The sequence below is a fragment of the Archocentrus centrarchus genome, chromosome 14 (genome assembly GCF_007364275.1).
Source record: "Archocentrus centrarchus isolate MPI-CPG fArcCen1 chromosome 14, fArcCen1, whole genome shotgun sequence".
Taxonomy (NCBI): domain Eukaryota; kingdom Metazoa; phylum Chordata; class Actinopteri; order Cichliformes; family Cichlidae; genus Archocentrus; species Archocentrus centrarchus.
The window spans coordinates 16,294,075-16,317,494 of NC_044359.1; the positions used below are offsets into that span (position 1 = coordinate 16,294,075).

General features: G+C 37.9%; 1 protein-coding gene across 5 annotated transcripts in view; it reads right to left on the reverse strand.

Annotated features, from left to right (window-relative positions):
• Nucleotides 1-4,389: 4,389 nt before the first annotated feature.
• LOC115792119 (prolyl 4-hydroxylase subunit alpha-2) overlaps nt 4,390-23,420 on the reverse strand; it is a 46,234-nt gene continuing 27,203 nt past the window's right edge. For 2 of the 5 annotated variants that reach the window (XM_030746529.1, XM_030746530.1), the window contains 14 exons: nt 17,014-17,113; nt 14,738-14,834; nt 14,428-14,579; nt 13,437-13,574; nt 12,524-12,763; nt 11,232-11,428; nt 10,508-10,684; nt 10,028-10,098; nt 9,726-9,825; nt 8,249-8,302; nt 7,493-7,558; nt 6,752-6,820; nt 6,067-6,163; nt 4,390-4,907 (listed from right to left, as the gene is read on the reverse strand). In XM_030746529.1, the coding sequence (XP_030602389.1) occupies nt 4,837-4,907; nt 6,067-6,163; nt 6,752-6,820; nt 7,493-7,558; nt 8,249-8,302; nt 9,726-9,825; nt 10,028-10,098; nt 10,508-10,684; nt 11,232-11,428; nt 12,524-12,763; nt 13,437-13,574; nt 14,428-14,579; nt 14,738-14,834; nt 17,014-17,095 (1,611 nt within the window). In that variant the 5' untranslated portion in view covers nt 17,096-17,113 and the 3' untranslated portion in view covers nt 4,390-4,836. Of the gene's footprint in view, nt 4,908-6,066; nt 6,164-6,751; nt 6,821-7,492; nt 7,559-7,619; nt 7,680-8,248; nt 8,303-9,725; nt 9,826-10,027; nt 10,099-10,507; nt 10,685-11,231; nt 11,429-12,523; nt 12,764-13,436; nt 13,575-14,427; nt 14,580-14,737; nt 14,835-17,013; nt 17,114-22,135; nt 22,187-22,841; nt 22,977-23,420 lie in introns of those variants that run through there. The other 3 variants (XM_030746527.1, XM_030746532.1, XM_030746531.1) reach the window with 3 other exon arrangements.

Genomic DNA, 23,420 nt, shown 5'->3' on the forward strand with positions numbered 1-23,420 from the left:
AGCTCTTCGCTCTCAGACTGATGACTTACTTGTGGTTCCTAGGATACTTAAAAGTAGAATGGGAGGCAAAGCCTTCAGCTTTCAGGATCCTCTTCTGTGGAAGCTTAAAACTTTCCTCTTTGATTAAGCTTGTAGTTAGGGCTGGATCAGGTGACCCCGAACCCTCTCTTAGTAAAGCTGCAATAGGCTCAGACAGCTGGGAGCTTCCCATGATGCACTGACCATTTCTTCTTCACTCACCGCTTTTTCACTCTCCATGTGTTTATACACCACTATTGCATTTAATCATCAGTTATCAATTTTAAACTCTGGCTCTGTCCTATTTCCCTCTGCTCTCTTCTCTTTCCTCTCACACCCAACTGATCGCGGCAGATGAGCCTGGTTTCTTCCAGAGAATTTATCTGGTACTGAAACTGTCAGCATATGATATCAACACATTTCACATTCAGCACATTTTCAGATAAATATAGAATATAATATAGGCAATATAAATATAGGCTAGTTCTGTAGATATGTGATGCAGCATTATTACAAAAATCTTTATTCATATTTTAAAAGAAAGCATATCTTTTGGGGGTTGTTTCAAAAACACCGTTCAGTCGTTCGTATATGATTCGTGGATGTTATCCTGTTACAGTGAGCTGTATGGAAACTAAAAATATTGTGATAAATGGTGCCACCTAAAGGTCGATCTCAGAATTGTGCACAATTGCCAGAACCATTCAGGGGTTATACAGAAAAACAAGACTATGATACTATGATAAATTGAAGTCACAAATTTCTGTCTGCATCAAGGTTTGCACATTTATTTTTGAGCCAAAACCAAAGCAGAGTTCATACTGACTGTGATGGGCACGATCATCGGACACGGGAGTGTGTGGAGGTTCCCCTACCTGTGCTAGCGGAGGAGGTGGGTGATAGTATAAAGAAACGCTCTTAGTTGTCAAGCACATTTTGTTATGAAGTAATTTTTTAATCCGTTAAAAAGGAGACATCTTGCCTTTCTTACAGCTGTGTTTTTCATCACATACATCTTGTTCATATTCACATGCGGGATCCCCCTATTTTTCCATGAGGCTGCCTTGGGACAATACACAAGCCAGGGGGGAATGGAGAAGGATTTGTCCGCTCTTCCAAAGTAATTAAAATAGTTTTCTTCCCCAGTTTTCTCCCACATGTCAACTAAATTTTCAGTTATATCTGTCAGCAGGCTTGTATGCTAGTCTATTGTTTTTTTGTTTTTTTTTTCCACCTGGGTGCGTGCATAAAACAAATGGCAACAAACCTCAATGAATTAAAGCAACATTGTAAAGAAGGGCGCATGCTGTATGCTCACATACAGCGTGCGCCCTTCTTTGGATGATAGAACTTTCACCAGCACTTGTGGATGGCATAGATAACTGTGTTCACATTTTTGGAAGTATTTTTGAGACAATGCAGCGATTTCCATGGCAGATTCATGCCTGCTTTTAGCTGTCTGAGATCTCAGTGATCAATGACATCCAATATTAATTCCAGCCTTGTTTTTTTTTTTTTGCAAGATTACAAGATTTCTGTAGATTCTTGGAATCTTTTGATAATATTCTGTACGTGTACATGTAGATGATAAGATATTCAAAGTCTTCACAATTTTACATTGAGGAAAATTATTCTGAAATAATGAGAAAAGTTTGAAAAATTATGATAAAGCCACTTATGTGCCAGATTCTCTTGTTAAAGCAGAGTATTGGGGAAGTAATAATTTTATGCTTTTGAGATGAGAGACCTGATCTCTTATGGTAACTAGAGGGGCCAAACAAACTCTAACACAAGCATCTCTGGTGTACCACACCTGGAGCTGCTGTAGAAAAATAAGGGTAAAAGAAATGTCTGCTATGCAAAAATCGCTTGAAAAAAACCACAGAAGAGAAGTAAGTTGGGATTCTGTTGGGATCCTTGGGATGTTTGGGATGACTATGACAGAAATTAAGGAGACCACTCTTGAACTGAGAACAACCTATTCAGACCTGATCTGCACAGAATCACCAGCCCTGCCAAAAAGAAACAGCATTAAATGTGGATTCATTCTGTCTTGCATCAAAGCTTCAGGCAGGTGGTGGTGGTGTAATGATGTGGGGGATACTTTCTTGGCACACTTTGTACCAACAGTACATCATTTAAATGCCACAGCCTACCTGAATATTGTTGCTGGCCAAGTCCATCCCTTTATGACCACAGTGTGCACGTCTTCTGATGGCTGCTTCCAGGAGGATAACACACCATGTCACAAAGCTTGAATCATCTCAAACTGGTTTCTTGAATATGACAGTGAGATCACTGTATTCAGATGGCCTCATCAGTAATGAACACCTTTGGGAAGAGGTGGGATTTGTAGCCGACAGTGTCATTTTCTGTGCGAAACTGTCATGTCAATAAGGACCTAAATCTCAGAAAATGCTTCGAGCACCTTGTGGAATCTGTGCCATGAAGAATTAAGGTCATTTTGAAGGGGGGGAGAAAAAAAAGGGATCCGAACCAGCACTAGGAAGGTTTACCTAATAAAATGTCCAGTGAGTGTAGATAAGGGTAATTTTGTTCTTTCTGGAAGATAAAATGTAAGTGATGCTGTGAGGGATACATCTGAGAAAAGTGTTTAGATTTTCTCATATTATTCAGTTCAGTGTTCAACTATTTTTAAAGAGCTTTGGGGGATGAATGACACAACCGAATGTATTCGTGTTGGCTTTGTATAAATCTGGACAGAGACAGAGGACTTCTCTCACTCTGAGTATGTTCAGTGTTGTTTGGCTCTGGATACACTGAATTCCTGACCTTTCACCAGGAATATCAGCAGGAGATCTTAAAGAATCTTCCGTATGAACTGATTTACGGTAAAACACTCATAGAAGTAATACTTGGAAAAACAATGGACTCTTTGTTATGTCTGTAAGGGACAGCTATAAAACTGACTAACAAGCTTGGAGCTTAAAGCAACAGGCTGTGGAAGCCAAGTTGCTTTTGCAAAATTCCCTATATCATTGTCTGAATTGATCTTTTACGGGAAAACTGAATACAATTCATTCATTGGGTGTAAAGTTGCACATTTGCATTTAATTTCAGTTTTATTCATATTTAAAAGTAGGGAAACTTGCTAAGAAGTAAAGCTTTAAAAATGCCAATTAAAAGAATATAAATGAGCTATTTTAATCCTCAAAACAATCATAATCTACAAGTGACCTTTTCTTTCCTCAGTGTTTCTGGCCTGTAGATGAACTCCCACTGGAATAAAAATTCCTTCCTGCTTTGGGAAGCGATGGCACAACTGCCCACACGGAGCTCACTCCTTTATCGTACACCAGGGAAAACATTCAGTGAACGCACGAGGTTGTTCAGCCGAGAGGGATATTGTAAATTACTGTGGGGTCTTCTGGGCTTGTATACATCAAATGAGATTTAAAGGCTGTTTTTGAAAAGACAATCATGCCCTGAAAATGTTACCTACAACTGCCGCGTTTCCTCTTTAAAGGAATTTTACCTGTATCTAATTATATTTTATCAGTCTTTAATAGATTCAATAGCAATCATCATATATACAAGCTTATATACTCTTTATATATTCTGTATTATGAAAGCTGAACTAAAAGGACTTTCAGAAAAAAATACATATAATTTTATGCTGTATCATCATTTGATGTAAATGAAGAAAAAAAAAAAAAGACCATCTAGTGATGGGATCAGTATGCTGGCATTCTGACCCATTAGAAAGCTACTCAGTAGTCAGTACTAAAGTACTCATGTAGTACTCATGGGATACATCACACCCATCTGCAAACTCAGGCATAGTTTTTATTTGAATTGTTCATCTGTTAATTTTTGTGACTGCATCTTGATGGTTGACATCCTGTCCAAATGTTTGTTCTGCTTGACCAGTTTGTTCATGTTTGAAAATGTTTGTTCTTTATTTTTCCATAATACGAATGTTTTGCAGGATGTATTAAATTCAGAGTATGATTTAGAGCCATTCCACTCTCAATAAACAGATGTACCTCCTCATGGATGTTGTGTTGACAAATTTGACCACAGGGACAAAATAAAATACATTTCCTGCATATTACGGTTTTAGGTTAGTTTAAGTAAGGTACAGAGAGGAGTGAAAAAGCAGCCAATGGCCAATGAAAAACTAAAATGTTTTGTGTTACACTTTTAAACAGCTGAGATTAACTATAATAAAGTTCCATAATAAAGGACACCAATAATTTCACATTGTAAAAGCAGCAGTACAGCAGACAATGGTATTCGTTTTTGGTATGAAAGAAAAGCCTTGGCAATGACTCAAAGATTTCAGTGCAATTCTTAATTTGGTGTTTATAAAATTGATATGCTGGAAAACAGTAACACAATACAGTTGTGTGTTTTTCAATGTTTTTTAATTATTATTTTTTAATTCCATTTTCAGAACCCAGTTTGTTTCAGTCTTAATTTAAATTGCCCATTTAATGATGGTTGGGTGGTGTGACCCTGCACAACAAAGAAATGAGTTCATCTTCAGTTTAAAAAAAAAATATCACAGTAGTGGGATTTAGGTTTCCCTGTGAAGACAGAAATTGTTGCTGAGGAAAAAAAAAACAAAAAAAAAAACTAAACAACTTGAACCAGCCACCAAAACTTGCAAAAATCATCCTCTTCTGTGAACAGGCAGACAAACTGAAGGGTGGACACACACATCATCTCACTTTGGCACTGCTGGTGAGTCAGTACACAAAACAGAATGCATGTTAATAATATTTTACATCTTCAGCCTAAAGGGATCTATCAATAGAAGATAGCGTGGAGTGCTGTGTAGGTATGGAGTCAGGCTCAGTCCACTTCTGTCAGGCCACAGGGTCTTCTGAACTCTTGACCTCGCTCATGAATCCACTTATTTGAGACTGACAAAACAGACAAAGAAAAACTGTAACTAAATAAAGCCTAACGTAAAATATGAAAAAGATACTGGGTAGAGTGGCCACAATATGAACAATGTTCCCATGATTAAACATTAACTTTAACTAGTAACTTTTCCTGTCATTTTAATCGTATTAACAGTTCTACTGTAAATGAACTGCTTGTGCGTGTATCTAAAGTAAACATTTGACTGCCTACTGGCTTCTTATTTATATCCCTGGTAACTTTCTTTTTTTAGCTTTAAGTTTTATTGGGGAATCGGTTGTTTTGCTTGTTCAAAGTGCCGTTTTATCAGAACCTCATTACTTAGTTATGTTCCCCCTCATGCTCCCTCATGTTGTGCAATGACCTCTTGAATCTTGAACCTGTTAAATCAAATATACTGTATTTGAAGTGGAAAGTGGGGTTGCAGAGTAGAGCACTTCTGAAAGTCAACATCATTTTATAATGCTAAATAAAAACAAACACAAATACTGCAAGTATAAAAAATAAAAAGGGCAGCTGCCCTCTTAAAGCAATGTCAACATCTTTGATAATGTACAGTCATTTAAAGGTGCTTAAATCACTTTGCTTTGTGCTTCTTTAGAAGGCGAATAAAATATTTTCTCTTATCACTGATCACAATGATGAAGGACATGTGATGCCAGATATAAAACACCGTGACCAAGCCATAATGATTCTGAGAGGTCCACTTTCTCATCCTTCTAGAGACAGAAGAGTGTGGGAAACGGATGCAAGTGAAAAACATCTTGCACAGGCTAGAAAGCCCAATAATGAAGCGAAGATCACCAAAGTCTCCCATCCCATTCTTTTCTTAATTACCTCTGTTAGCCTGTATTTATGACAAGCTGAGGTTGGACAGTTAAAGTTCTGCAGTACGTTTCTGATCAGAACCAAGCACTATCAGTATGTGTTAACAGCACACATATCAGGACTAATAGGATTTAATTTATATCAAATATTTAAATTACTGATTTCAATCAAACTTTGATTGTCCAACTGTAATTGTCATTGTCCTCCTGTTTTCTCCAAGAGTTAATTTCTTTTCTTTATGTATAGTTCTCTGCTAGTTAGAATGTGGCCATTTCTAACCCCTTTTAATGCATCACAAATATGGTTTTATAAATCTGAACTTTGGCTTACCCCATTTGCTTCCTACTAGGACAGGACAGGCTGCATGTCTGGTCCTATAGTCTCCCTCCCCACTCTTGAACAAATTATACCAGAACACTGATGTCCCCTGTGGAAAAATTAAACATAGGCAAATATGATGACAAAATCAATGTGTTAAAAGTACTTTGAGTAAAAGTGGTTTCATACTGAGAGTACAATAATTCAAGGGCACCAGAATAATTTTGGACTTGAGTGAGCTAAAGAGAAAATAATGCCTAGAAAGTCAGTATCCAAAGAGGCCAGGACTTGGACAAGAACCAGGAATAATGGTACTGGAGCAATATTAATATGGTGCAGGGACAGCACCAGCACAGATATATCAGACTGGCCTCTAATATTGATTCTGACAGCATCGTAATAATCTCATATCTGACACAGTTTAACATTGTGACAGTCAATCATTGTTTCTGCACAGCTTAAAGGCACTTTAAGACAGTTTTGTTGATGTGAGACAAATGGTCCAAGGATAGTCAAAACTGAAGGAGCTCAGCATGTAAAGTACACATTACTGCAATACAGCTTAACATTACTACTGCATATCACTGTAGTGACGCGCAGTACAGGAGATCAGTGGATAGTCCTATTCTTAATCTCAAGAGTTCTGGTCCAATAAACACACAGACACACAGACACAGACACACACACAAAATGTCACCTTTCTGGGCCGGATTGCTGCTCCAAAGTCAGGGAAGACTGTGGCACCTCCAGCCTCAACATCACTCATCTGAGAAAAGACAACAAGATAAGATAATCATTTATGTCACTTGACCAGGGTGCTGTGATCAGTGGCTCCTTAGAATATGTTTTTTCACATTACACCATGTCTCCATAATTCAAATAAGAATGCGAGATTTCATTTTGTAAGGTTCTTCCTTCAGTGTTTTTCATCCTTAAACTTGTTTACTTGGAAAAGTGCAGCAATCCACACATTACATGCTGAACCTCATTCACTGCCAAAATCGTTTCTTATGGACATCTCTGTGTTAGCACAGACAAAAGAAAAATTAGGTTCTTTGCCAGAATGTTAATGCGGACTGGACAACAAAACTCTCTACAATATGTACCAGAACTGATTGACAGGTAAAAAAGTCATTTTTAGGCATGAACTGATATTTATCCAGATATTTTCTAGAGTATTATTCCCAAAGAAATGTTAAAACCTTTTGCCACTTGTCAAGTAATCCTTGATTTTAAAACTTAAAAATTGTAACGACATACAGCAGGTCAATTAATGCCACACTACCAGCCGTATCTACGCAAGTCAATCAATCCAAGTCCAACATTGAGCCAGAGCTTTTGCTTATGTGCAGGAAGCTGGAGCAAAAGGATGGAGAGTGGAAGTCAGGAGACTGCCACCACCACCTTCTGTCAGTAGTAACTAGATACGTGTACTTACGTAGTTTAAAACAGTTGCCACACGATTTCCAGTGCCTAATCTTTTGAAAGCATCTGGCTCATCTTTCTATGAAGATAGAATTTAAGAGTGAAGATACACAGTAACAAACTGCACACACATTACTTACGTAGTTTAGGAAGGTAGCAAGTCTATTTCCATCGTGCTTGAGGTTGCTGTCAAAAGGACGCTGCAACAGATGTTTATTTAACCAATCACCAAAAAGACTCACAGTTAGAGCCTGCCATTAAGGGCACAAACTGCATTTAAATCAAATTCAATCCTGTTATTTGTCAGAAGTGTGTGTTTTTTAGTAGAGCTTAGTAGAGCTGAACATTATGTGTCAAAGCGCAGTATATAAAAAGAACATAGTGACATTTTTGTTAAAGAACATACATTAATCATAAACAGTTATGTCTCAGGGAGAATTCATAGAAGAGAGAAGCTGTTAATTATTTTCATTTAGATCATTCTTACCCTCAGCTGAGGGACGGAATAACCTTTTTTTGGTAGTAGACCAAAAAATTAATAATAATAATATTCAGTCAGTCAGTTATTCTGTAGCAACTGCACAGCTAAGATCACTTAAATTTATGCATGATTAGCATAAATAATGCACAGAGAGAACACAGCCCATATCTTCAAGGCACAAGTCAGAAATATTTAAGTAAAGTTTAGCTGGGAAGCATGCCAAGACAAACCACAGAAACTCTGACACACAAAAGCGCACACAAACATTCACCTTTAAAGTGAACTCACCCTGGAGAAGTCGAAATGTGGCTCATACTGTCCTCCCACTCCATAGTTTGCAACCTGGTCAGCCAATGACAAATGATTGTTAGGAAGAGGCAATAAATAAACTGTCCTGTTCACGGGGTACTGGATTGTTAATACACAGAGCAACAGGATACGTTAATGAAGTTATGTATAATTTAAGACTTCATTAATCTAGGCTCAACTGCTGTGAATGTTTCTTTTCATGTCTCGGTCACTCAATTGGTCCAAAACCTGCCATCTGACTGTTAACAGGTACACACTTAATACTGATATTAAGATTTACATATATGCACTTTTCTAATAAATCACTGCGGTCTCAGATCAAAGCATAAGAGATGAAGCTGTTGCAGTGGCTACTCTGAAACACTGGAATAGACATTTTCCCATATCAACCCTTTACCAACACTGGAAACTGTTAAAAACAAATAAGCAATAAAAACTCATTTTATAGTTGAAAATTCAAACAGGATTAAGCTTTTGACATTTGCTTCTGCCTTTTTTCTCTCCAATTTTTGATGTTTTTTTTTTTTTTAATTACATTATTTTAGGTGTAAAGAACTATTTTTAAATGTGTTTCTAAATAAACTCATGTGAATGTTTCTGGAAGCACAAATTGTTGGTTTTCAAAGTAAATTAATTATTTGAATTCAGAAAAATGAATTATATTGAGTTTTACTGTATACGAGTCACAGAAAATCATATAAAGCCCTTTACAATACTGGCTTTCGGTGAGAGGAAACATATATGTGTTTTTATGAGAAAATTTTACTTTGAAAATCAGATGTCCTCTTTGTGAAGCTGTTGCAGGTCCCAAATCAGGTTGTTTTACTATTTAAAAAAAGTTTGTATTTCATTTACAAAGTTTAAATAGAGTTCATAGTGAATGTAAACAGTCAGAAACAGCCACAGATGTGGATAGTTCTTAATAAAGTTAACAACTCAAAAGTAACCTCACAGAGTGACTCCACAGGCTGTTGTGAGATAATAAATCCTAAGCAGATGTACAATGTAAACATGCTCAAAGCTGTAACTGATTATAATTAATGAATAATCATTTGGGGTTAACTCCTATTTGGCAAAGTTGCACTATATGGGGAGCCCAAAGCACCAGTCTCAGTGGAGCCTTTAGGAGTACGATGCCCTCATTGTTTAGAGGCACATCTAAAGTTTAAGCTGCATATATTGAAGGTGTTTTTATATATCATTAACTCTATTTGGGGTTTTGAAATGTGGTTAAAGAGAAATGTTTTAATAAAAAAAAAAAAAAGAAGAAAAAAGAAAAAAAAAGTAGTTTATTCATATTTAAGTTAAAGAATAACAGTAAAGTACAGTAAAGTATTTGGGGAATGCAGCAACACTCCCCAAACTGTAACTACTGGCTACAGTGAGGGTTAGGAGCAAAGGTTAAATTTGAGACTCTCTAGTAAATAATGCACAGTTGTAAAATAAACTTCATTACCTGCAGTAACTCTGCAGTTTCTACTGTGAGGCCAGTGATGTCTCCTATTCTCTGATTGACTCTTTCAATGACGGGATCATCCTCTGCTTCTAGCCAAGCACTGAAACAAACATGTATAAAAACATAGTGTGTACGTGTACACACACACACACACACACACTTAAAACTTTTATCCATCGTCCATGTCCGTCATTACAAGCTATTGTAATGTGACAAAAGCTTGTGTACTGTTTCATCATTTAAACATTCACAAGAATGTATGTACTTATAAATAAGGTGCCCCCCCCCCCCGGATGTGTTACCTTTTTGAGACTCTGTAGTTGGCTGTGGTCAGGACACCTGTTTTGGGGTCACGGACAGTGGCTCTCGCAAGCTTGAATAAATAAATGAGCACAAATAATAATAATAATAATAATAATAATAATAGCTATCTAGAGTACATTGTGCCACTTGTCTTTTCATGCACTCATAACTATTAAGTTACTTTACATCTAATCCTACTTTACATCAAAGAAACTGCACTTCATCAGCACCAGTAAGAAGTTAATGGGCAAAGGTTTTTCTCCTATGCATTAGTCTAATTAACCTTTGATGGATATAGTGTGAACTTCACCTGCACATTGCTGCCTTGGCATCTAAGCTGCAGACAGTCGATATTACAGGTCTCACTTCACTTTTTAGAGGAATGCACCACTTAATTCGACATTTTGAGGAGTCAATGACAAGCTCACTCAACAAGAAAGCATTCAGTTGCTCTTTTATGGATTGCTTCTTCGTCTCACCCTGGGTTTTGCCAGCTCTTTGATCTTCTCCATCTCCTCATCTGACAACATATCCAGATAGCGCACAATGTGGGGGCTGTCCCACTCATCCTCTTCTTTAATGGGCTTCAGCAGAAGACGAGGGTTCCTTTTACCATCTTGGTAGCGACAAAACAAACGACTCCTCCTTCCTTCATTCTAATAAAATATAAAAAAGAAAAATTCTGACTTTTGTCATTTTTAAAAAATGTTATAAACTTACTTTAATGGGAACAATGCATTGTGCCATGTATTTACAATGCAGCCTCACAGTAGCACAGCTGTCTGTGTGCTTAATAGCAGCATCATCTGTGTCTAATACTCCTTTATAGTCTGGTTATAGTTTGCAAACAGGCCAATTTAGACCAAACTCATGCTATAATTAGGTTCTTGTGTTTTGCTTTTCAGTATTAAATACATATTAATTCACTGTTGAAGTTTTTGGCTTGGCTAATGCTGAGTTTACATAGCAGCAACCCAAAAACAGCTTAACAAGTAATGTATTACTAGCATTCAACTTGACTTTGATTTCAGCCATACTGCTACTGAGATGACATGTATGTGTGTCCGTAAGATGAATGAATCATACATGCTCAGTTTAAACTCACAGTAGCTACTACAAGGTTTGATTTCAGAAAATAGTGACACTTGAGATATTTATCAAAAATATTAAGCATTCTCACTGCCTCTCTGCACGATGGCTCACCATTTGTATCCCCTCTCCTCTGCACAGAGCCTCATAGGCATCTCTCTCTGGGAGATGGTCTTTAGGTCTACTGTAGGTTCCCAGCTGAATGGGCTCCTCAGATGGAGGCTGGTAAGATTGGTTCATTTCACGGAGCTGCTTCATCAGTAGTTGCTCAAAATAACGGAGGTTTCCTCCTGCCCTCTGGTGGGTGGGATCTGCCAGTACAAAAAAAAAAAAAAGAGAAAAGAAAAACGTGGTTATTAAAGTATTCGGTCAACTGAGAGGCGGAATAACCTGATGATATGAAACACTTTAAAACTGCTTTACTTTAAAAAGTACATTTTAGTTCTTGTGTATTATAAGTATTAATCCAGTTGTGGTTCTTCTTGTAGGGGTTAAATGTGCAGATGGGCAGTTTGTTGGATGTAATCTTTCATGGGACAGATAAGGTTGGATTACACACAATGTGAATCAGCATGTGTGTTTTTTTCCAGCATCATTACATACTTAATTGTGAAATGTCCAGGTTGACTACAACCTCCCCTGCATTTCATTTGTGCTCTACCTTGTATAATATAAACTGTCCCTGTAACGTGTTTTTATGCTGTACATTATGGGCCTTATTTTGCTGAAATTTTAACAGTTGCACCTCTAAGCTAGAAATTAAATTCTTTTGTGTTTCCACTTTTATTTTTATTTATTTATTTATTTTTTTTGGGGGGGGGGGGGGGGGGGGCATATTAGAGTATTTCTGTCTGAGGTGTGGTATGTGCATATTTGCAGCATACTTTTGAAGCATTTGATGGCATAAAGTTTCACCTCTCCTCTGCTCTACAGTAGCTCAATTCATTTCCCTTGGCAAGTAACCAAGTATACCACAGCTTTAAAAAAAAAAAAAAAAGAGCCTGTGATGCAGGCCCTAAAATAACAGTTTAAACCCACGGGCCATTTTTTTTATTTTTTTTTGGAATGGGCAACACCCAGCTGCTGTGGTGAGCAGAGTGCCACAACAGTCAGAGAGGAGGATGAACTGCAGTGACTAGTGAAACCATAAGAAGACAAACCATTAATTAGTAAAGAAATTGAGTTGTAGAAGTAGGTGTCATTAGAAACAAATGGGAAAAAAAAACTCAATGAAAGATCTTAAAACAACAAAATTATCTAAATAAGTGTCCTATGAACCCCGTTCATCCAGTGCTTATAGTTACAAAGAGGTCAAAATCTGTGTCAGGCTCAGATTGGAAATTAAGTATGTGTAATGTGTATTGGTGTGCATGCCAACTGTTTCACTTGTCCATGCTGTATCTTACCAATAGCTACCAGCCGCCGCGTCAGTTCAATGGCTCGAGGCAGGTCACCCATTTGGTAAACAGAGTAGCTGAGGTAGTCCAGAATGTCTGCCTTGGAAACCACAGCTTCCTCACCATCATCCAGCTGTTTCAAGGCCTGCTGCAGCCACAGCACAGCATGGTAATAATCTACATCGTTATAAGCAGTCTTTCCCATGTCGAAGCAGTCGTCCACTGTCAATACGGCATTGGCGTGCACACCTAAAGGGAAGGATCCAGTAAGACTAAATGACTCAACATTTATTTTATGACATAGTTCTCTGTATTTTACACTGAATAAAGAGCAAAAGTGTTCTTCTTGTGGTTTTCCTCTTATTGTGTGTTTTAATTGTGTTTTACTGAGTTGTTTTTTTGTTGTTGTTTTTTTTTTTTAATTCAGTAAAAGCGTTTCACGTTGAGAAGAATAAGTTTGCAAATGGATAAAAAAAAAACCAAACAAACAAAAAAAACCCCACAGTTTTTTTTTTTTTAAATCTTTTACCTAAACACATACCAATTTTTGATTATGTATACATTTATTAAGTAATTAACTCACTGATCGCAAAGATATGTACCAGGCAGGTAACATTTTAATTAAAGTAGTTTGGAACTGAAATTTCTTAGAACTTAACAGCTAACAGATATACTGCCTTGGACATTTGAAGTGCCCCCCAATTATGAAAAATACAGTATATGAATATTAATTAAATGTGTTTTAACCCACTATAATTTGGTAATAAGTAGATTGGGGGGGTCGCTATGGTTCAAGAGGTAGAGGAGGTCATTCGATTCCTGCCTGAACCCCAACACACTGAATCTCAACATAAAAAAAAAAAAAAAACAAAAAACATATTTTCATGCTTTTTTAAATATTCGACGCACACTCGATGCTTACCTGGCAGCTTTCCTTTGGAGAAGGCTTCAGAATCCAGTTGGTACGTGTCCTGCAGACGCATCAGTGCCTTGGCCGCCCCCGTTTCATCTTCCTGATCTGGGAAATATTGCCTGTGTACGGACATGTTGGAGACAAACCCTGGACAGAAAGTAAGAAAGTCTTTGGATAAATAGGCCATTTATATGTAGCACATGGAACAGTTCCATATTATTAAATTTTAGGTCATTACAAACATGTTGGTACTTAATTGCTTTCTTATACATGCGGGAGATGAAGAGCAACATTATCATCACTCTACACGTACCAGCTGTGATGACATAGCTGGAATGTGTTTTCACATTGTGAGTTAGTCTTTATGTGTTTGTGCAAGCATGTGTGTACCACATTTTGCCATCATATCAGTTCCTGACATGGTGCAGACTGTACCATACAATAGCATCACAAACATGCAAGACACGGTTATAAGACTGTATACACTTATGCTGAGTTTATCTGCCTTACACAGATATGGTCCCATGTTTAAACACGTACACAGTTTAAGGTCCAAGTACGCAGACACAAAGACACACACACAGCCAAAATATGCAGATATGAGGAACAGCTGCAGCTAAAACATGACAAGCTCTGTCCTTGATCTGGTCGTTTGGCGAGCAGAGCAGCACAGCACACATTTCCACTCTCCAGTCAGAGCTGTAACCACGCTGCTCACATCCGTTCTGGATTTCATATTCATTCTGTGCTACTTGCTTTTTGAGAGGAAAGACTGAGAGAGAAGCTTGATGGAAAGTATAGTAAACGCTCCTGTTCAGATATATTACAGATTGTATCATGTCAAAAGTACATAAAATTCTACTGGTTAGGGATGAATAAAGGCTAACATACTGTACAACCTCATAAACACACAGAAAACATTTTTCAAGCAAAGCTAAATCATGGCATACTCAATAAGTCCTCCTTTAGTAAAATACTGTTTTGGAGATATTTCCTTTACCATCAGCAGGGTTCTGAAGAACCAGGCTCTCCACTTCAGACCACTCTGTGTTAAGTCTCTTCATCAGTTTATAGGCGTTCACAGGGTGAGCCAGGTAGCCCTCTGGGTCAGCGGTGGACATTCTGGTCACAGCATCAAGTTTGCTGGCCCAGCTAAGAAACAGGCAAAAGGTGATTCTACTAAACACATTATAAAGAGACTGGACACATTTGCACTGCACTTCATATCAACTAACCCTATAAACATGAGAGAGGATTAAAGTAAAAGTAACGGACAGTTGATAAACGAGGTTATAGAGTTCAGATTGTACCTTTTGACAGCAGCCAGCTTGGACTCCTCTGCTTTGATGTACTCCCTCAGAGACTGAACCAGCTCCTTTTCTGTGTAGATCAGGTCTGTCATTTGGCCTGCAGACACACACAGCAATATGAAGATAAATCAGAGGCTTCACTGGGAATAAAGTCAATACCAGCTTATTACTACAATTTCAGGTAGTTTGCAGGATTAGTATTTCTGAGACAAAACAACCAGTTTCATTAAAACTCCATCATGCACAGTGCTAGTGACAATGCCATTAGGGGTGGCACACTGGTGCTGTGTTCAGTCTCATGAAAAGAAGGTGTAGAGACCTTTCTTTGTGTTCTCCCCATGGCTGTGAGTTTTCTGTGAGCACTGCTGTTTCCTCCTACAGTGACCATATGCATGTTAGGTTAAATGGTAAATAAATATTCGCCTCACATGTGGATGAGAGAGACAAAGTGCTCAGACTGCATAAAATAAAGTGCTCTGTGTGTGTGTGTGTAAGAATAGGTGAATAAGGGTTGTAAGAGTGGTTTGAGTGGCCAGTACAACTAAAAGAAAAAAGCACTAGAAAATGCCAGTCCACTTCCGATGAGAAATTTTAGTTTTTCTGTTGTTCTTTGCTTTAAAAGTGAGTAAAAATCTATTTCTGGCAACACTCCCCCTCCTCCCCCTCCCCTCAGGCTGAAAATAAATCCTCAGCCACAAACTGCGGGGCTTTAATAGTATAGAATTACTCGTCAAATTACAGTTAGGCACTTGGAAGAGTTGGATGGGGTGTCGTATGCTTAGTAAACATCTTCATGGGATTGCTCAGCTTCACAGAGGTTTAAAAAAAGAGGAGGACTTTGTTTTTGCATGCAAACATCATATATGACCAGCTAAGTGCATTAAATTGATACAACAGTGGATCAGTAAACCCACTCAAGCAAAGAAAGCTGCATAAGAAACATTTTTTTTTTTTCCTTTTAAACCGGTTCAAGAGATTAAAATGTTCTACAGAAATCCTGCTGAATAGCTGAGCACTGATTTTTAAAGAAAGAAAAAAAAGAATACATGTACATGAACACATGTACCGCAACTTTTTCTCTATAAAGTTATTTAGAGAAATAGTTGAATCATAAAATCAGACTTACTACTCCCCTGGCCACATCCTCCATTTAACACATTTTTACAGCAAAAGTACAGATGTGCATTCCTGAGGGATTCGATATCCTAGTTTTGTGGCCAAAGGGACAAGGATCAGATTAAAACTAATACACAGCCAATAGATGGGTACGGTTTGTTTTTTAAAAAAAGCTCTCGACCCTGGGGATTTTGGGGATGAATGAATGTAAATGTGTCCTGTAAATGAATTCCAAGTATTTCCAAACACTTGCTGACAGATGGCAGGTTCATTCATTAATGCTTACTAGGGTTTCCACAGTTCTACTTGTAAACTGTTAAAGTTTATAAATCTACTAGAGGATGTTTGTTGGAACAGAGTTAATGCTTTATTTTCTGTTGGCTGTCTTGACCTTTCATGGAACATATTTATAAAATGTGTCAATGTTTGTAGGGATTTCTCGATGCCTTCCAAACAAAAAAAAAGAAAAAAAAAAAAAGAAAATGGGACTTTTTTCCCCCCAGGTTTATTAATCTCTGATTTACAATACAAGAGTACTGCCTAGTGGGGAAAAATATGCCCATCGCACTGTATTAATCCTTTTGTTTTCACATGAAAAACAAAGATTTTATAATTATGTGACCTTGACTTTTGATTTTGACCTCCAGGAGTTGATCTCTGAATAATGTCTTGATATGGAGAATAATCATGCAAAGCTTAATGAAAATCCTTCCAACCATTTCTTAGATGATATGAAGTGTGCATGAAGATGAAAGATTTAACCATATGACCTTGACCTCAGTGACCCCATATACAATCCCAATCTTGCTTTGGTCATAACCCATCTACCCATGAAGTTTGGTAAATGTAGATCAAATGGTTCTTGAGTTATTGAGCAGACACTTCAATGGACACCACCTGGACACCTGCCTGCCTGCCTGCCATGGATGATCACATAATACATCTATAAAAAGGAGGCACAAGAGGATACCAAAGATGTGTTTCTCATTCTCCCAGTATTCCTGTCCATCTCTCTCACACACAGGACACAGATCTGTCATTAGGAACAACTTGGTTTTAAGTGTCTTGTCCAAGGACACTTCAGTATGTGAAGGAGGCAGCGCTCAAACCACCAACCCCGTGATTAGTGGACAACCTGCCCTTCCAACCTGTAAACCTACCAATGGATGTAAAGATCTCCGCCCGTGTGGTCCAGAAGCAGCACAGCAGGATCGAGGAGATAGAAAGCAGGAACCTGCTCATTCTGCCTTGTTCAATAACCTGTAACGACAACCATAATCACATCATGTCAACATGAACTAGTAATTCTGAACAGTATAAAGTACCTGGAGAGATTTTTACCCTTTGCTGTCTACATTAATCTGAGAATAAAGTGACTTAAAAAAAAAAAAACTAGTCCTCTCTTTGACAAGTTTAAGACCCTTTGTAACCCTATCTTATAAACAGCTTCGACTTTTAAGTTTGTGTTACATCAAGTCAGCAGTTTATTTAGTGACTCCGTGTTTCCAGGCTAAATTTGCAGATTGCCAAACAATTCTCAAATTTTCCAGCCTGTTTCCTATAAATGAGTCACTACAGTCTATTGTTCCCAGTTCTCACTGAGAAAGAATAATAAGGGACAAAACTGTAATAGAACAGTATACTTTTATGTTTGTGTGCAATTTACTCAATTCAGTTTCCATCTGGGTCACATAAAGTCTGCACAAGTTCATATTCAGCATTCTGCTCTAAAATTCAACATGACAACCAGAAACAGACAGTTTATTCTGTAAATGAGCTACCTTCCTTACTTACTTGCCTTGTTTTCAAAATTGTAACCTCACCCTCCATTTATATAATTCATATACAATTAGGTGCTAAATAAAACATAAGCCCAAAACACTAGTGTTTACTGTCTGAATTTGCCACAGCACATTAGTGGTGTTATGCAGGTCAAAATGATCTGAGCTGGATGAACTATTAAAGCTAATTACATGGCTGAAGTAGAAAAAGCAGGAGAAAATTAACATCACTGAGCAGAAACTGTTCAATGTCGAAGACTGAGAGTAACTTCGTTTGCAAAAAGCAACTCTGTGTGAGTTTCTCCTCTCCTTCTGCTTTAACACATCACCTGTCAGTGATGACTGTTTAAAACATGCACATCCATACACATCTGTACTTCTAATTGCAAGCACAGACAACCATGTTGGAGTACGTATATATTTGTTTAAAAAAACAAAACAAAACATTGAGTTCCAGGGGAGAAAAAATATTTGGCCTACACACAAAATGCAGCGACTTTCTATTGTGACAGTAACACAGCAGCATGGTGTCCAAAAGGAACAGGCACAATAAATTTACAGGAAATAAATGTCAGCGCGTACGCACCACATCTGCCTGCCAACGACAGCGTCAGGCCTTTGTGAAAATAAACACAATCACAGATAGAATGTGGCTCATCTGTGACATACCGAGTCTTTCAGTGGCGTAAACATCTGACACGGACATGCCGTATGATAACCTACCGCCGGCACGACTGGAGAGAGGCTGTGAAATTTCTTTAACACGTAATGCAAGTCAGTGCAAATTGTAACTGGTAAAAAGAAAGAAGCATTTTTCCTCATCTTCAGGTTTAACATTTCCAATCATAGCTATTACACTGGAATGTACCACAGAGGGTGTAACTTTATAGGTCAGAGCCCGTATGATCAAAAAAAAAAAAAAAAAAAAGATATAACTGGACCAAAATTCACAGAGCAACACATATTTAGTCACACTGTTTATTTTGGGATTTAAAAAATGTTATACATTTTCTAAACAAAGAAAAAAAAGCCTCCCGTCTCTTCCTGAATGTAGGAGACTTGTAGAATAAATTAAAATATAATAACTTCTATTTATGCACAATAAATACATTTGCATTTGAGTGACATGACTAACAAAACACCCCGAAAAACTTATGGTTGTTATGGACGCTCAGCATTTACGCTCAGCTGACACATGCATATTAGCTGAAAAGTATCACACTGATCAACACGTTCTTTAATATAACCTTTGCTTGCTGCCAAGATTCTTACTAAATATAGGTCTAAATATATTCTTTGCAGTACTAATTCACCTTGTGTATTCCCTTTGGGGCATTTTAAGTTGACTTAAATACTGGCTAGATAATCATCACCAAAGTCTCAAACTAAAAAGTAAAGGACTGAGTCTATCACCTTGTAATTTACAGCCTGTATCACTGCTAAGCTCAAACAGAGTCTGGCCTGTTTCTGCAGGCTGTAACACCCGTGTCACATTCCTGAAAAAGAGGTCTGTTACACTTACTACTCAAGAGCTTTCTGGTATTTCTACGGAATAAAGGAGGGGGAGAAGACAGAATATGATGTGATGGATCCTGAGAGGGCAGATATGGACAGCTGCACTTTGTACACAGGCCAAAGTTGTGTGCATGCACCTCAGGCGGGTATGCAGCAGGCAGACCTTTCACAACATTTTGACACTGCATTAGTGAGCATCAGTTTTATGCTCTGTATTGGCAAAATTGGCCTGAAATAAAAAAATAATAACAGCCTAAAAGTATCTCTGCCAATTTGTTAGGTTTGTCCAAACATTAGCTGTTTTACATGGAGGCGTGGCCCTGTGAGAGATAAGAAACCAAAGCAGCACAGTCTTTGGCAAAGACATCAGGATTCAAGGTCTGCAGTGGGGCAGGCATTCCCATTAGGAGCAAATGTTTACACTGAGAGTGAGACTTCCAACATCTATGGTCTTCTTGTTACACTTTTCTGCTGGACCTCACTTGACAAAAACTAAACAGAAAAAAAAAAAAAATGTGGCTACTCTGAGCAACAGCTGTCTGACTGGGGAGAACACAAAAATTTGAATTTTAAGGGGGGGAAAAAAACAACAAGTCAACATGCAAAAAGAAAATATCTGCGAACAAGAGAAAAATCAAAGCACTCAAGCTGAAGCAAAGAGGACAGAGCTGTCTGAAGCAATGATGCAATATTTCATAACTGCAGCAAAATATCTCAGCCAAAACTTGAACAAGTTTTTTTTTTTTCAGCATTCTAACCTTACATCTGAATGGCTCGTATTTGCAGGACATATGTTCTGTGACAGCATTGGTGCACGGTCTGGCCAAAAGACCATATGGTGATCTTTTGTGGTAGAATCACAACCCACCATCTATTTTCACAGACTGAGCTGAAATCATGATCACAAAATGTTTTTGTATTCAGCAATATTAAACTGTCAGATCACCGACCCCTACATGACCGTCTTTGTGACACAACAGTTTGAATGGAAACTTTAGGGTGACGAAAGAGGTAGAAGATCACAAAAGAAATTCATTTCTGAGAAGATTTTAGCTGCAAAGACCAAATTCCAGCATTTTAATAAACCTAGTTGGGAGTAAAGGCAGTCTCCTTTGCATATAAAGAAAAAACATATAGAAGTTGTATGCCAGAAAACTGCAATCTGAAGAGGAGAAAAAAAAAAAAAAAAAAAGCTTTGGCAAGCTACTGTGCTTGCCAAATGCTTCCACTCTGGTGCGCTAAGAAGAAAAGTAAACGCCTGATGCTTATCCGATATTTTAACTACTGATGGTAATCAGTAAACAGGACTGAATGGACTGTTCGCACACAGATATAGATATATATACACACATGCATGTTGCACGGTGCACCGCATTCACGTACTATAACCACAAAATGTGGACGTGCCCAGGCAATCAATGGCTGTAAGTCTAAGAGACGCAGAACTCTCCTCTAGCACTGAAAAAAAAATTCCAGATTCAAACTGGTGATTGCTGTGCAGTTTAAATTACACAGTGGGAGGAAAAAGATTTTCCTCCTCAACGCTGCTACACTCAACTTAAACTGGTTATAATTTATGATTTTTAAGATCTTTACTGACAGAGTAGTTCTGAGTTAAACTACAAATGTTTCAAGCCACTCCGATTTGGCTTTCACTTCCACTAGATATCACATGAGGAGGTCAGTGAAGTACAGCATGGCTGTGAAGCAATTTTGTAGTTTCACATGGTCAGCAAATCAGTGGAAATACTAATTATGACATAGCTCCTTCCTCTGATAGAGTGAAAGTGAGCATTCCCAATCTAAGTTCCCAATCCTTCTCTGCTGACTGTAATGGGAGACTATCAGGAGAAAAGTGCAGAAAATTATAGTATTGAAAAGTTAGACTTCAGAGGAAAGGATATTTGGTTTAGATGCAAACACTTTAGGCAAGCAACTGCCTAGTTGGACATTACCACAGGATCTTTCCATGTGCAAAAGCATGTATGTAAATACTGTGCTCATAAATGATATTTAACAACAAGCCAAAAATACTGTAGTAAATATATATATATAAAAAACAAACAAACAAAAAAAAAAAATCAACCAGGCAGTTAGTTTGCATTCCTTCAATGCTTTTACAGACAAATATTCAGGACAGAGGCTGCAGCTTATTAAATAAAGGAAGAGTCTGAGTGTGCATGTCACCTGCCTTTCAGCCTTATTACAGCTGGCAGATGTATGGAAGCCCTTTATTTGTTGCCTCCCATTTATGCACACTCCAATAGCTGCCACAATTATTTGCACTGTGCTATCTATAAATCACTGGAGGGCATCACTTACCTACCAGGCATACAACCCTCTATAAATGAACTGTGAGTTCAGTGGCACTGTGCCATTTGCTAAGGGAGAACAAAGCCCTTCTTTTGGAGCTATTAATGTAAGCCAGTGAACACAAGGCTGTCGATGAGCCACAGTGAATTCATTCAACTTAAAGAGAAAATAATCAGTCATACTAGCACATGAGGAGAAATTTGACTTGCAAATAATTTTTAAGCAAATAGCAGAAAACATGCTTTGGTTTCAGCTTCTCTGATTGTGGGATACTTCTGAGTTTCAGACATTTGGACAGAAGAGTTAGTTTATATTGCGAATAAAGAGAACAGCCCTATGGTAGCACTTCTACAATTGTAATATCTAGCTGCATCAACGCATTCAGTAGGTTTACTCAAGTTAAAAGAATTATTTTGATATGTTTCCACTCATTTTCAGACAGTTATAAATAACTGATAGTTACTTGTTCTTTAATGTCATAATTTGATCTTTTTTTAATTGGTCTTACATTTTAGTAAACTAATATTTCGGGATTTTGTATAATGGTCACTGTTTTCTGTTTCGCTTTACATCGTTATTTTTAACATAACTGCTAAGAAACAATCAAAAATAATCGTTAGTTGCTGCGCTTGAGATGTTTCGTTTGTGGTACATAAAATAGAAACAATGTTACCGTTAGGCGGGATTTTCCGTCCACATAACTGATAACAAGCTTTCATCCGGCGCATCTTATTCTGTTTACGTGTTTGCGTGCGACACAAAGTAAGTAAAGATGAGCAAAACTCACTCTTTCACTGACACCGAGTCTGCAGATCATCATTTCCAGAGAGAGAGAGGAACAGACCGAATGACGTCAGCCCGAGAGAACAGTTTCTAGAAATTACTTTTTTTTTTTTTTTTGGTGTGTCCTGTAAACGTCCAGCAGTCCGTACTGTGCTGAAGAGAGTTACATTCACTATGCCGGAAAAAGTTCTAATTTCTGCTTTAAAGGGTGTGTGTCTATAAAACTTAAAATGCCATACACGCATGACAAGATGCTCGCTCACAAACTTTCGCGCAAACTTTCAAAACTTTCTCCCTGTCCGCTGAGAAACATTGTAACTCAGCTGTGTCTCGCAGTGCAAGGTAGCCTACACAGACTGGACGGAAACACGGACCTCAGTGAATAACAGTGTTCGTTTATTTAACATTCGGAACCAGAGAGTCTCTGTAGTCTGGCGTACTAAAAGAAAAAAACAACAGAAGTCTGTTGGACTCAGTATTGACAACCATCCCAGCATGTTCGGGAGGCACGCGAGCTCAAGGACTCAGGCATGATGTAATCCTACACAGCATTTAACATGCTAGCTAATCCGACACAGCACTTAATGGCAGCTTACCTTGATTCTCGGGGTTTTTAAACAGAGCAGTCACGTTCTGGAATATAGACGCAAATCCACTTGCTACCCAGGGGTTATGAACAGTACAGAGAGGGGTTGTAGGCGCTGCCACGTACAGAACCTCCCGGAGGGCTCACCTTAATGCTTAGAGTAGCTGCGCAGGGACATTCCTGCGACGGCTTCTGAGCTTCAGGGTGAAGAGTCGGTGCTTCTTATTTAGACAGCGAAGAATAAGACATAAAGACATAAAATAAATAGAATTACACACGTTTATTTAGTATGTGTATGTGCACATTTTCAACTTTACTTGAATAGGAGTTTTTTTTTTCTCCATTTAATGTCACATTATACTTCTACTCCACCTCATTTGTAGCCTTAATTTTGATTTGCTTACTGTCCAGCTTAAGCATAATACTGTTTTTTTTTTTTTTTTACAGTGGTGAAAATATCTATAGTTAAAAAAAAATAGTTCCACGTCATCAGTGACAGTAACTCAGGGCTAAAAGTACACATACAGACACAAATATATACATTCACTAATATTTGGTTAAATGTTCCTTGCCAAGTTGCACCTCAAGC